Genomic DNA, 13,414 nt, shown 5'->3' with positions numbered 1-13,414 from the left:
CGTCTCCACAGCTCTGCCCCATCTGACTGTGCAGACCCCGTACACACGTAGCCGGGTATCTGCTAAACCGAAGATATTTTCCTATGTTTGGACCTGTCATCCACATGAAAACACAAACGAATGTTTAAAAAAAACTCCGGGCAAAGTGAAGATTTTTGAAAACTCCGTTTATGTAGATGCGTGTAGACCTGTTGTAGACAGAGACAGAGAGCAGTTCTGCGTTTTCGAACGTCACATTATGCTCCAAAACAAATCTGCTCTGAGTCTGACGTCTAACGTGCGACCCAGAACTACAGATGATCCACCATCTGTCCTCCTAGCTATTTATTAAATAAATGGTCTCTGCTCTTGACACCGTTACGGCGACGCAGAGCCTACGCCGTAGGGTACGCGGCGACGCGCAGCCCTACGGCGTAGGGCTGCGTCGATTTAAGGTATTGTGGTGGGACACGGGGGGACTCGGGCTCGTTATCCGAGGAGGAGGCGCCGCTCCCGGGGAAGCTGCGCCGCAGAGGCGGCCCGGAGGCCGGAAGAACAGATGATCTACAGGTTTGGAATGCTTATGAATGTGGTCGAGATCTTCGGTTATGTGTGGAAGGTTTTTTTTTTTTTTAACAACGATGTAATGTGGATACAAATTATTTTATAAATGAAGGGGGGTGAAATATTCGGTTTTAAAAATACCCGGCTATTTCGGATGCATTTAATCAGAAAAAAGAGAAGATAAGCCTGTTTTCTGTTTAGAAAGTACAAACGTAGACAGATTACAAGTACTCACCCATCTTTTAAGAGTTATTTTCGGAGTTTCTTTCAGGAGAGCACGGGCGGGTGCTGCGGTGAATAAAGGCTGACTTATGGTTCCGCGTAAAATCGACGGCGTAGCCTACGGTGTAGGGTACGCAGCGCACACAGCGTTCGGTGCGTCGCCGCGTAACCTACGCCGTAGGGTCTGCGTTGGTGTAACACGGAACCATAAATCAGCCTTTTAAAAAGCGAGTTTCAGCTGTCAATCAAAAGAACGTGGGGGGCCTAACGGGTTCGTAATTATAAGGCTGTGGCCTGTCATATTGGTGTGAATACACATTCACAACCTCTTCAGTGTCACAACTAACATTAAGATCCATTATTTTTCCTATTGTTGAATTCACCGTGCTCCCCGGTGCTACTTCACTTCCGGTTCAACTTATTCAGATGCGGAAGTAAAATACTCTCACAAAAACAACTCCGGAGGTCACTGTAGTATATATTTATGCGTATTTCAATGAAAATTCAGTTCCTACATTATTTTCCTACACATTGATTCACAGGGGTCTCCAACCTGCAATATGCTTTTTAAACCAAGAGGAAGGGGGATTGAAGGGTATCATTGAAAAAATAATTTATTTTTGGTAAAACCATCATTTTGATGGTGACAATTCTCCCCATGAGTGAAATGAGAAGATAGTTCCATTGGGTGAGTTCATCCTCTATTTTTTCTTAAGAGCTGAACATAATTTAGTTTTGTTAGCTCCGACAGCCTAGGGGAGATGTTTATGCCTAAATATCGAATGTTTCCTGATTGTAATTTAGTAGTGGCTGTATTCTGGAAATTGCAGATGATGCACAAAACAGTGGATTTAGACCAGTTGATAGAATAGTCAGAGATGAAAATCCATCTATGAGTGCAGTTGTCTGTGACAGTGAGGTTCGTGAGTTCTGGAGGAAGAGTAATACATCGTCTTATTTTGTGATCTAATGTTTTGCATTGTAGTCCTTTAATATTTTGGTTTTACCTAATAAAAGCTGCTACGGGCTCAATAAATATTGCAAATAGTGAAGGAGAAAGAGGACAACCCGGTCTGGTACCTCTTTGCAAGCTTGTTTAAATTTGATTTGTCCTTACACATGCCTTGGGAGAGCTATATAATATCCTTATTATAATATCCTTTTCCAGTCGATAAAGGATTTGCCAAATCCAAATTTGTGCGGGACAGGTGTGACTGGTTTCAATAGGAGGCTGATATTAGTTCATATTTGAGGGTAAACTTTTATTCGTTTAAGATCATTTTATAAAATGTTGGTGCTAATATGCTCCAGAATTCCTTATAGAATTGGAAATGGAAAGCCGTCTGGGCCCGGAGCTTTATTATTGGGCATATGCTGAAGAGCTTCATGGAGTTCTCCCATTGAGAGCGGTGAGTATAAATTCGTAACCTGCTCCTGATGTAACTATGGCAGATTAATTTCTCCAAGAAACTGATCAATGGATTGGTCTGGTGGATCAATTTGTAATGAATATAATTTACAGTAAAAATCTCTAAAAACAGAATTTATTGAACAGGGATCATGCATAATCTTCCCTGATTGGTCCTTAATGGATGTTATAGTTGTTTTTTCTTTGTTTACTTTTAATTGATTGGCTAGATATCTCCCTGATCTATTGGCATGTGCAACGTTTTCTAGGTGAAAACCTTTTTACCAGATAACCAGAAACTGTGTTTTTGTGTCAATTATTTAATTTAATTCTGTCTTAGGTTTCCTTATTCTATTAAGAATGTGTTGAAATGCAGAGGTCCGTAAGGCCTCCTCCAACGCTTTAATTTCACATTCTAATTTTCTTGTTTTTAAATTTTCCTTTTTTATTTGAAGAAAAGGAAATTATTTTGCCTCGCATTAGTGCTTTTCCTGCTTCCCACAGAACACTTGCTGACATTTCCGGTTGGTCGTTGTTTTGCAAATATGTCCTATTCCTTTTTGAAAAAATTATCAAAGTCGGGGTCTTTAAGTAATGATGTATTAAATCTCCTGTTTCCGGAAGGTGGTATGCTTCCCTTCTTCACCAGAGTAAAAGAAACTGGTGCATGATTGCTAATAGTAATATATAATAGATGAATTATGGATTTTGAGATATCTCTCATCAGAGATCTGGTGACTAAAAAGTAATTAGCCTGGAATATGATTGGTGGACCGCCGAGAAGAAAGTGTAGTCCCCAAGAGTTGGGTGGAGAGAACGAGATGCATCGCAAAGATCAAGATCATTCATATATTGCTTAATAATATTTGTGGACTGCCAACCCCTGTGACTACCTGCGTTACTGAGCCTGTCCATTCCAGGGTCCAATACCAGGTTGAGGTCTCCTGCGATGATGACTGTGCTGTCTAGGTGATCAGAATGTGAGGTGAAAAAAAACAAGGAGTCATCAACATTTGGACCATATACTTTAGCAATACCTAAGTTCATATTTTGAGTGTGAATTTCAGCCTTTGAAGGTTTTTTGCAGTTAATCTTTAATTCCGATACTGCCGGTGGGATATCAGGCGGGTTTTCCGGGGTGGGGCGGTTCAGCAGCTCCCTGAAGTGTTCTGCCCATCATCTCAGCTGATCGTCTACTGTCGTCAATGGGGTGCCTTCCTTGTCTCTGACTGGCTTGTCTGCTTGCTGGAACATCCCTGCCAAGTTTTTTGGTCACCAAACAAAGGAAACCACGCCCACAACTAACTCTGGCCGGAACAACAACTCCGCTGGCCGGAGCTTCCGCCATTTTCTACATGTCATTCAGGCAGCCAATCAGCACAGAGCCTCATTATCATAGCCTCCCTGCCCATCAGAATCCCGCATAGATAATGAGGTTAGAGAATGAGATGATAAAGACATGGCTCAGAGGCTGAATTTCTAATTTATTTAGCAAAAAAAACAAAAGCTTGTTTTTAAGACATTCAAGGCCTGTTTAAAATAGGTATTAGATGCCATACACCGCGCAGGTGCCGTCTCTCGCGCCGCCAAGCTCGGTGGCGAACATAGGCATATATACATGTATATATGTCTATGGGTGGCGAAGTGGTCCGTTCTAGGCGCATGCGCAGACCGAGCCGGGGTTCTGTCGATTTCTGCTGCTCCGTCGAAAAATGCTACCGCCGCATAAACCCATAGCGTCTATCTGTCGATTTTTGCCACCCTACCAAAAAATGCTACCTAATGGTTTTCTACCTTTGTAGAGCTACAATTTTACTGTGTTTTACTCCCTAAACCACTTCCTTTCCCCCCAAGTGGTCCTTGTCTCTTGCCAGGCCGTCATTAAATAAGAATGTGTTCTTAATGACCTGCCTGGTTAAATAGAGGCCAATGACTGAATGAATATCAAATAAAGCGGTAGAATAGTATAATGTTCACAAAGTGTAATGCAATTCATGTCATGAGTAGTGTATTTTGAAGGATCAAATACTCAACATCCCATATTATCCATTTTAAATCAATATTTCGGGGGTAGCATAATTTGATAGTCCAGTAACATCCTATCAAATAATGCTCCCGTCACTTAATGCATTCACGGCTTGGGAAGCATCTAAAATGATCTCTGCTGGCCTGATACTGCGCCGCAAAATATCTAAAATGATCTAAATATCTTAAAATATCTTAGGGATTTTGAGGATGTTTCTCACCGTTAACCGCAGCGTGGACTGAAGGGATGCAAAAAATGATAGAAAGAAACTGGACTTTAAAGACATCATAGAGGATTTTGCCACAAGGAATGTTCAGCGCATGGCCTTTGGAAATCTAAACATGTCACAACAGCAGGAGTCTAAAATACAATGGTAAATATTCATTTATTTCCTGCTAGTGTGTGTAGTTTGTTCATGTTAACCATTGTTGTTAATGCCTGTCACTTGTCATATGCAGAGAGAGAGGAGAGGAAGTGAAGAGAATAAGAGCAGAGAGGAAGAGGGAGAAGGAGAGATCCGGGGGCAGGGGGGCCCATCTTAGATTATTTTGTCCCGGGCCCAGGCAAGACTGTCAGCTGGCCTGCGGGCAGGTGTCGTAAAACTTGAGGCTGGTCTCAGAACAAGGCCTTAAAGGCCTCAAAGGCCTCAAATTTCGCTTGAGGCCTCCACTGTTCATATTATCACATAGTCGCATAATTCACATTGGGCTGTGGCCCAACACCTGTTACCACTGAATTAATTATATTGTTTACCTCTGATTTAAAAACAAAAAATACATGTTTATTTGGGATGTTGAGTTTAATTATTTTAAAGGTAATCCTGAAAGAGCATTGTGAAGTTTCTGCTGTCAAAAGACTCCATAAGTGGGGTAGATATAAATTACATGAGCAGCAAAATAATTTTGTGGCTTTCCTTTTCTTAGGGTGCTTTCACACCTGAGGTGGTTCGTAAGCTCCTCAGTGGCACCGGGGGTGGATGACATTCACCCTGAGTACCTCAAGTCTCTGGATGTCGTAGGGTTGTCTTGGTTGACACGCCCCTGCGACATTGCATGGAGGAAGGGGACAGTACCGCTGGGGTGGCAAACCGGGGTGGTGGTCCCTCTTTTTAAAAAGGGGGACCGGAGAGTGTGCTCCAACTATAGGGGGATCACACTTCTCAGCCTCCCGGGGAAAGTCTACTCCAGGGTACTGGAGAGGAGAATACGGCCGATAGTTGAACCTCGGATTCAGGAGGAACAATGCGGTTTTCGTCCCGGTCGTGGAACACTGGACCAGCTCTATACTCTCCGCAGGGTGCTCGAGGGTTCATGGGAGTTTACCCAACCAGTCTACATGTGTTTTGTGGATCTGGAGAAGGCATTTGACCGTGTCCCTCGTGCCATTCTGTGGGGGGTGCTGAGTGAGTATGGAGTCCGGGGCCCTCTATTAAGGGCTGTCCGGTCTCTGTATGATCGGAGCAGGAGTCTGGTTCGCATTGCCAGCAGTAGATCAGACTTGTTCCCGGTGCATGTTGGACTCCGGCAGGGCTGCCCTTTGTCACCGGTCCTGTTCATAATTTTTATGGACAGGATTTCTAGGCGCAGCCAGGGAGGAGCCGGAGGGGATCCGGTTTGGGAACGTCAGGATTTCGTCTCTGCTTTTTGCGGATGATGTTGTCCTGTTGGCTTCATCGGACCGGGACCTTCAGCATGTGCTGGGGCAGTTTGAGGCCGAGTGCGACGCGGCAGGGATGAGAATCAGCACCTCCAAGACCGAGGCCATGGTTCTCGACCGGAAAAGGGTGGCATGCCTTCTCCGGGTGGGTGGAGAAGTCCTGCCTCAGGTGGAGGAGTTCAAGTATCTCGGGATCTTGTTCACGAGTGAGGGAACAATGGAGCGTGAAATTGACAGACGGATCGGTGCCTCGTCCGCAGTTATGCGGTCGATGTACCGGACCATCGTGGTGAAGAGGGAGCCGAGTCGAAAGGCGAAGCTCTCGATTCACCGGTCAATCTACGCCCCTACCCTCACCTATGGTCATGGGTAGTGACTCCCCCCGGAAGAGCTGTAGGAAGTGTCTGGGGTGAAGGAAGTCTGGGCATCCCTGTTGAGACTGCTGCCCCCGTGACCCGGTTCCGGATAAGCGGCGGAGAATGGATGGATGAATGGGCTTTCACACCTGTCCCGTTTGGAGCTTTTGTCCCGAAACAGGGAGCGTTTCCCCCTTAAGATCAGTTTGTTTGGTATATGTGAACACAGCAATCGCGCTCAGATGCGGGACAAAACAAGCGAGCCGAGATCGCCTAGGAGAGGATGTCACAGCTCGCTTCCATTCCAGACCTGGAGCAGTTAGTTTGCAGTGAGAACATAATCGACACAGCAATCGACACAACTCACTCATAACTGTGCTTACGATGCTCCATAGTTGTTTTTCCCGAACACAAAAGCGACAAATGAAAAACGAACCTAACCATCGATTTAGCCCCTGAATCGGAACAAAACAAATGGGCCACAGGTCTGAAAGCACTCTTAGGGCCCGATTTACTAAGATCCTAAATAAAGAGTACTAAATTGCGTGTGCACTGAAAAAGTTTGCGCGTGCTGTTGTGTGTTTTGCGGGTGATCAACTAAGATTGCGTGCGCAATTGATAGCAGGTGCAAACTGCAGTATTTAAATGAGGTGTTGCGTGTCTTACGGTTTGCGAGCGCAAACTTTGCGCCATGGAGAGTCTGGATGAATCCGTGTATCATTCGTTCTTTCCATTTTCAATTGCCAATCAAAAACCAAAACATGAAAAAGTGACTGGTTATGTTGTTATTAGTTTTTTATTATAACACAAAAAACGGAAAAACTGCTGGTTTTTCATATTTCAATTTTAGGCACAGATCAAAAATACGAAATCGAAAAACGGGCCACAGGACCGAATTTGATTTTAATATTGAATTGGTCGGGTTTACGTGACCCCGCGGTGCTCGGCATGATCTGAGGAGAAAAAGACATCAGACACAGAGCTGGAAAGCGCTTTGATTCAATCTATTTATGAGTTAAGTTTTTATTCAGATGTCCACAGTATATTGCAAATATTATATATTATATAGCAAACACTGACAGTAAATGTGGGACAGACGGGACCATCATATGGCCGAAAGAAGAGAAGAGATGTGTTCAGAACAGCGCACAGAGCGCACACTAAAGGCTGATTTATGGTTCCGCGTTACACTAACGCAGAACCGACGGCGTAGGCTACGCGGCAACGCACAACGCACCGCGACCCTACGCCGTCGATTTAACGCGGAACCCTAATTCAGGCGAAGCTGCAGCCTGTCTGCGCTGATCACAGACACACCGGGTTGGAGCGGATTTGGTCATGATGTTTAACCTGTGTTTTGTGATTGATAAGCACGGGTTTTAATTAAATGTAATTTACGAAGGATGATTTCACGTTCAATAAGATAAATAATCAATAAAATACAAAGTTTTGGCACAAAGGCTTGGCCTGCTTGTGGGCGAGTGGAGGGGGGCACATTAAAAGAAGGTGGCAAGATATAAGGCGAAGAACTAAAGAAAAAGTGGCCTTTAATATAACTTGTGCAACCATTTTTAAAATAGCATGCAGCAGAATAAAGACTCTCTCTCTGCTTATTCTTTGATTTTGGATGTCGCCTCCTTGCCACAATAACGGCAGCAGCAGATTAGCACCTTCCTTTCGAACGTATTAAATACAGACGCAATCACAATACGCGCAATTACTTTCAGGCTTGGTAAATCTCATTGCGTGTGGTAAATTAACCTATTTGCATCTTCCCCTCCCAGTATTTAGGATTTCTGCCGGGTACGCCCCATATTGATTATTCATCAGGGCAAAAGTACTAAATGAATAGCGTGCGCTATTCTGCGGATTTCAGAGACGCAGTCCTCTTTGCACGCTGTTAGTAGATCTGCTTGCACATTGGTTTGCGGGTGCTGTCAAGTTTGCACACGTTTTTACACATGCAAACCTTTAGTAAATCAGGCCCTTAGTTGTGTATGTGAGTCATGTTTTCTTCTTTCAGGTTTTGCTGTTCCTAAAGCGATGCCTTTTCCACCTCCAGGAATGGGAACAAAGTGACCAACCTTTGCTAAGTCACTTTTTGATTTAAAAGCATATGTCATCACCTGCTTGTCTTGCTTTTCTTTTATCAGAGTACAGTGGATGTATTTTAATGTGTGTCTCCCTCACAGGTCCCAGGTTCTCCGGCCCGAGACTTCTAGTCATTTCAATTCAATGTATTTGAACAGACAAAAATCAACAGATTATTTAAATGTCAGTTTCCCCAGATACTCCTTGGAAAGACGAGGATCCTGCTCCCCCTCATACTTGAAATATATATATATATATATATATATATATATATATATATATATAAAATTTATTTTCCTGCTCCACTATGGATGCTAGATTACTTTTTCTCACCCTTTTGTCTCCGACAGGTTTGGTTGATGTGCACAGAGGATATTTCTAGAGGATATTGTAATAAAGCCAACTTTTACACCAGATACGCCTTTTTTTTTTTTTTTTTTTTTTTAAATTGTTCCTCTTTGGAGAAGTCAGTGGGTCAAACACTACACTGATAAAATATTAAAGGTTTAAGGGTCCGTCCTGCCCCTTAGCAGGACATGGCGTCAGGCACTTTTAAGAGTATTATAATAAAATATATGCTCATATTCTCTGTAAGTATGTCAAAGGAGTTTGTGTCTCACTGTAAGAAATGCAAGACATTTCATTGCCCCACCTTTGTTCTGCTGTCTTAATGCTGGAATATAGTCTCTGTTAAATAAAATTGTTCTTCCGTAATGCCAAACATATTTTTCTGTGATATAAGAGCCTTCATACATTGTCTTTTAATTATTTTACTTGTACTCACAGACAGACACTTTGTCTTATTGTCACATTCATCATTTAGATTGTCGCTACGTTTCTCCATTTTCTGTTATCCCTTCTCTTATTTTTCTTCTCTTTCATACAGATATTAATTTTCTTCTTCGTGACAGGGGTTCACTTTGGCCTGGGGAGTTAAGTTCAGCATTCGCTTGAAAGATATCTGGCGCCATCTAGCGGTGTAAATGGGTATAATGTCTAGACCCCGAATGTAAGACGACCCCCACTTTTTCAGTCTTATATCAATGTGTGGCCCCTTCAACACTTTTCGGGCACACGTGACATTTCGTTTGACTAATACACCAGAGACCAAATGTTATGAAAATACAATCTTTTATTTCAGCGTCAATAAAAATCACAATCTCTTTTAAAATACGTTACCAGGAGGTCAATAAAAATGCAGTCACACTTCAATATTTTGGGGCAGGGATGAAGGGATTTTCGTGATTGACATGGCTGAGGCCCACCAGCAGGGGGGGCGAGCTACCAAGGGAATGGAACCAGAGTCCGAAGGATACCATGCAAACACACGTGTCACACTCACTGCAAACGTAAGATAATATAAATTAAAAAAAAAAAAAAAAAAAAAAAACACAAACTAAAGAAAACTGAGCATAAGTGGAAAGCACACACATGGAAGTAGAACACCACCACCAAAAGGGTTGGCTGCCACCCTGCAGTGGACGCTCAGCACCTGAAAAGCAAAGAAACAAAAAGGGGTTTAAAGCGACACTACGTAACTTTTCCACCTTAATATCATATTTCCAGAGTCATTGTGATTGTACATCAACTTCCAACAGGTTTAATGACACCTCTATCATGGTCTGAGGGGTCTGTATCGCCTTCACTGGCACTATGTAACTTGGAGGTGGATGGTAGGAACCCTTCCACACTACTGGTAAAGCACTACCGCTTTTGTCCAAAGGAGGCGCCAAACTCAACAAAAGCTGAAAGTTACGTTGTGCTGCTTTAAGGAGGCGAACAAAACAAGTACACAAACATATGAAACCCAATATTACCGGCACAAAAACAAAGATTGGCCAATGTGGTTGCTAACCACGCACAAAATACAAATTAGACAAGTTAACAAGAGCAACCAAACCCAAGTTAACCCAAGAGAGGAATATCCCCCACACCACACTCCAAACACACACACACACACACACACACTAACTAGTCGCACAACCACTCGCTCGCACACAATTACTAAAAACTAGAAAAATGCTTTGATGCTTGCAGACTCTTCACACGGGCGACCGCGTCAGTCCAGCCAGGACACTGCTCTGTATTTTCAGGTTGACAGGAACGGCAGCGGGCCCAAATCCGGCAACCCTTAAAGAGCATACGACACACTTGATTGCTGCTACAAATAATAACTGCCCGAAAGTAAGATTCGTAAGAAAAGCACATACCAGGTGATGCCAGGCGTCTTAATTAATCCTAGTGAGGCTCGTTGAATTCCACAAGTCATCTGAACAGACGCTCAGAGAGAGCCCTAAAACTCACAGAATGCGCAGCTGCGCAAGACTGGCAGGAAGCTGAACGCTGGACGTGCTGGAAAAAGTGATCAGGTGCAGATCGGCAGTAAATTAAAAGTAGTAAACAAAGATGCCGACACGAGCCGGCCAAAGCCCAGCGGCAGAAGCACGGCCACAGGCAAACGAGAGGAACGAGACAGGAAACAACCGGAAACCGTAAACTCACTGCATCCTCCCATTCCCGGGCCACAGCCGAACGCTCTGAGGCACTTTTGACTTTAAAATGCAACTCTTTTTGGAAAATGGCTTTTCGAGTCACCAGAGTAAGTGTTTCTTGGTCTTTATTTAGGCCCAATCCCAATTCCCCTTCACTTGCCCTTCTTTTCTTCCCTACCCCCTAAAAAAGAAGCGGGAGATTTTAGGGCACTTGAAATGTAGGGCCCAGGTGCCTGTCCCATTCTCCTACTCCCCCTCGTTTTCATCCCTACCCTGATCAGGAAGCTGAGAGCCAAAAGCTGTTTTAATTTCAGCTGTAGCGCTGTTAATATGGCACTTTATTAAGTTTTAATATTTTTTCAGGCATAAAGGTAACCTTAAGATCCGCAACCTGGGCTCAGTTTATCCAAATAACGCCTGTTAAGAAATTTGACCCGATGTTTTCGGAGATGAGAAGAGCCGCCGGTCCGGGGAGCAGCCTCAGCTCACAGCCCGAGAACAGACGTGCGCGTCGCCGCGTACATCAACGCAGAGCCTACGGTGTAGGTTACGTAACCTACACCGTAGGCTCTGCGTTGGTGTAACGCGGACCCATAAATCCCTTTATTCTGGCGTGATCTTTGGCAACTTTATTTGAAAGTGTGTAAATTACCCAGATAACAGCTGGATTACTTTGTGGTTTCTGAAAACTATTACATCAGAAACATCCAAAACAAATCTGACGAGTCACAGGATTATTTCTCTCTATTTCTCACAAAAAAATGCTTGCTCCCTCGGTCACAATCTGAGACGAGTCTGCCTGTTTGCCTTTGGTCGGCGAGTCAAATCGACACAGAGCCTACGGTGTAGGTTACGTAGCCTACGGCGTAACCTAACAGCCTTTACTCCGGTGCGATTCTTCACGAACAGCGGACAAAAGGGGGATTATGTACATTCACTGAGTGAATATTATGAAAGTAAAATATAGATTTGTCGCTAGAAATCTAATCAAACTCAAAATATTGATTTATTCACTAAGAAATGTCCGCCATGTTTTTTTTTTGATTCAGTCCGCAAAGACGAAAAGCATTCTGGGAAATTTTTATACCCCCTCGCTAGCGAAGTCAGCATGTGAAAACCCTCGATTTGAAGGGGCTATCCTCAGCCCCTTGCCCTCTTTATGCCCCCTCCCCCTAGGTGAAAAGAGGAATTGGGACACCACTACCCTCACGCAAAAGTTAGGGGTAGTGAATAACACGACGGCGAGGGGGTCAAATGGGACGCAGCCTTAGCCTTTTTACTTGGAAACTAGGGTAAAGTAAAAATGCATTTAATGGCTTATTGTATTTTATTTTTTTTTTAACTTGCAAAATCCCCTTGTGTATCGCTCAGGATAGGGTTCCATCATGGATGCCTGGTGTTGTGGGGACTGACCTCCCTGGGAAGACCTGCTCGGTTGCTGGACCCACCCAGCCTCGGGTGGTGTTGGGTCAAATTACAAGTGTTGCAGTCAACAGAAATGTCCAGAAAAAGGTAAAGAAGCTATAAAGTCTTCTAGTTTAGCCATTTCACGTTAATAATTTTTACACTACGACACATGTATTTATGACAATCAGAAGCGTTCAGGAAAGAGTCACTCACCTACCCTGGCTTAACACCTTTTTTCATTCTGTGCTAGAATGCCAGGCCTGAGGCTGCAAAAAAGGCTAAAGTTATCACAAAACCTAACATGGTTTTCAAGCCAAAGGCGGTGGTTTGCAAACCAAAGACGATTGTCATCCCTGCTGAACCGGCCCCTGAAATTGTGGTGAGTTGTATTCCAGCTGCTATTGTGATGCTGGCTGTGGTTCATCTGAGGTTTAAAAACACAGCTATTTTCACTCTTGTAGGCTCAACCTGAGCCAGCATCCCCAACTCCAATGGAAACTGCTGGCTGCGAGGCGGTTGACCTATGACTTGTGTATGTTTTTTTTTAAATTCCTTAACAAAAGTGTAATTATTAAAATAATAAATGTACAGTGTTTCAATACAAATGTTTTGTCTTGACTGTCATATCTTCTCTTAACCACTAGAGGGAGCTCTAAGATCCCAAAACTGGCTTCAAATCTGGTGCAAAATCTTGGCCAGGGGACTAGTTCATTGAACTGTATTTACAATTGGGTTTTTCGAGGAGTTGAAGTGCTATTAATGGTTGCCATTAACTCATGTTTTAGTATCCCTGGAATAAGGTGTTTTTGTAGTTTGACTCTGAACTTTTTTTTTCTTCCCCGATAATATGGGTCAGCTGAAAGTAAACCTGTCTAGTATAAACTACCCATTTTTCTTTTCCCATTTTTTATATATATATATATATATATATATATATATATATATATATATATATATATATATATTTATATATATATATATATATATATATATATATATATATATATATAAATAAATACATACACACACACACACACACACACACACACACACACACACACACACACACACACACACACACACACACACTAAGGCTCCTTGATCACATTGCACTCTCCCCAAAAGTAGTTGCTGGAAGAGACAAGTGAGCCATTCTCACTAACCTATTAACACTTGTGACCCTGGGACCTGCATAGCCGTCTCAGGGGGGCTG

At 43.2% G+C, this 13,414-nt stretch overlaps 1 protein-coding gene across 1 annotated transcript; it reads left to right on the top strand.

Moving 5' to 3' along the window:
• The first annotated feature begins 416 nt into the window (after nucleotides 1-416).
• Nucleotides 417-12,736, top strand: LOC133455442 (G2/mitotic-specific cyclin-B1-like). Its single transcript, XM_061734489.1, has 4 exons — nucleotides 417-549; nucleotides 12,166-12,306; nucleotides 12,452-12,580; nucleotides 12,663-12,736. The coding sequence occupies exons 2-4, from the start codon at nucleotides 12,184-12,186 to the stop codon at nucleotides 12,726-12,728; spliced, it is 318 nt and encodes a 105-aa protein (XP_061590473.1). The 5' UTR covers nucleotides 417-549; nucleotides 12,166-12,183; the 3' UTR covers nucleotides 12,729-12,736.
• Nucleotides 12,737-13,414: the final 678 nt, after the last annotated feature.

Source organism: Cololabis saira, chromosome 11, assembly GCF_033807715.1.
Source record: "Cololabis saira isolate AMF1-May2022 chromosome 11, fColSai1.1, whole genome shotgun sequence".
Taxonomy (NCBI): Eukaryota; Metazoa; Chordata; class Actinopteri; order Beloniformes; family Belonidae; genus Cololabis; species Cololabis saira.
Note: the sequence above shows the minus strand (reverse complement) of the source record. Positions and strands in the feature narration are given on the sequence as shown.

What these genes read in the sequence shown, in the direction of transcription:
- LOC133455442 (XM_061734489.1), top strand. Translation starts at nt 12,184, where the DNA reads ATGCCTGGTGTTGTGGGGACTGACCTCCCTGGGAAGACCTGCTCGGTT. An exon ending in ACAGAAATGTCCAGAAAAAG is followed by an intron (nt 12,307 to 12,451) that starts GTAAAGAAGCTA and finishes ATTCTGTGCTAG; the next exon opens with AATGCCAGGCCTGAGGCTGC. An exon ending in AACCGGCCCCTGAAATTGTG is followed by an intron (nt 12,581 to 12,662) that starts GTGAGTTGTATT and finishes TCACTCTTGTAG; the next exon opens with GCTCAACCTGAGCCAGCATC.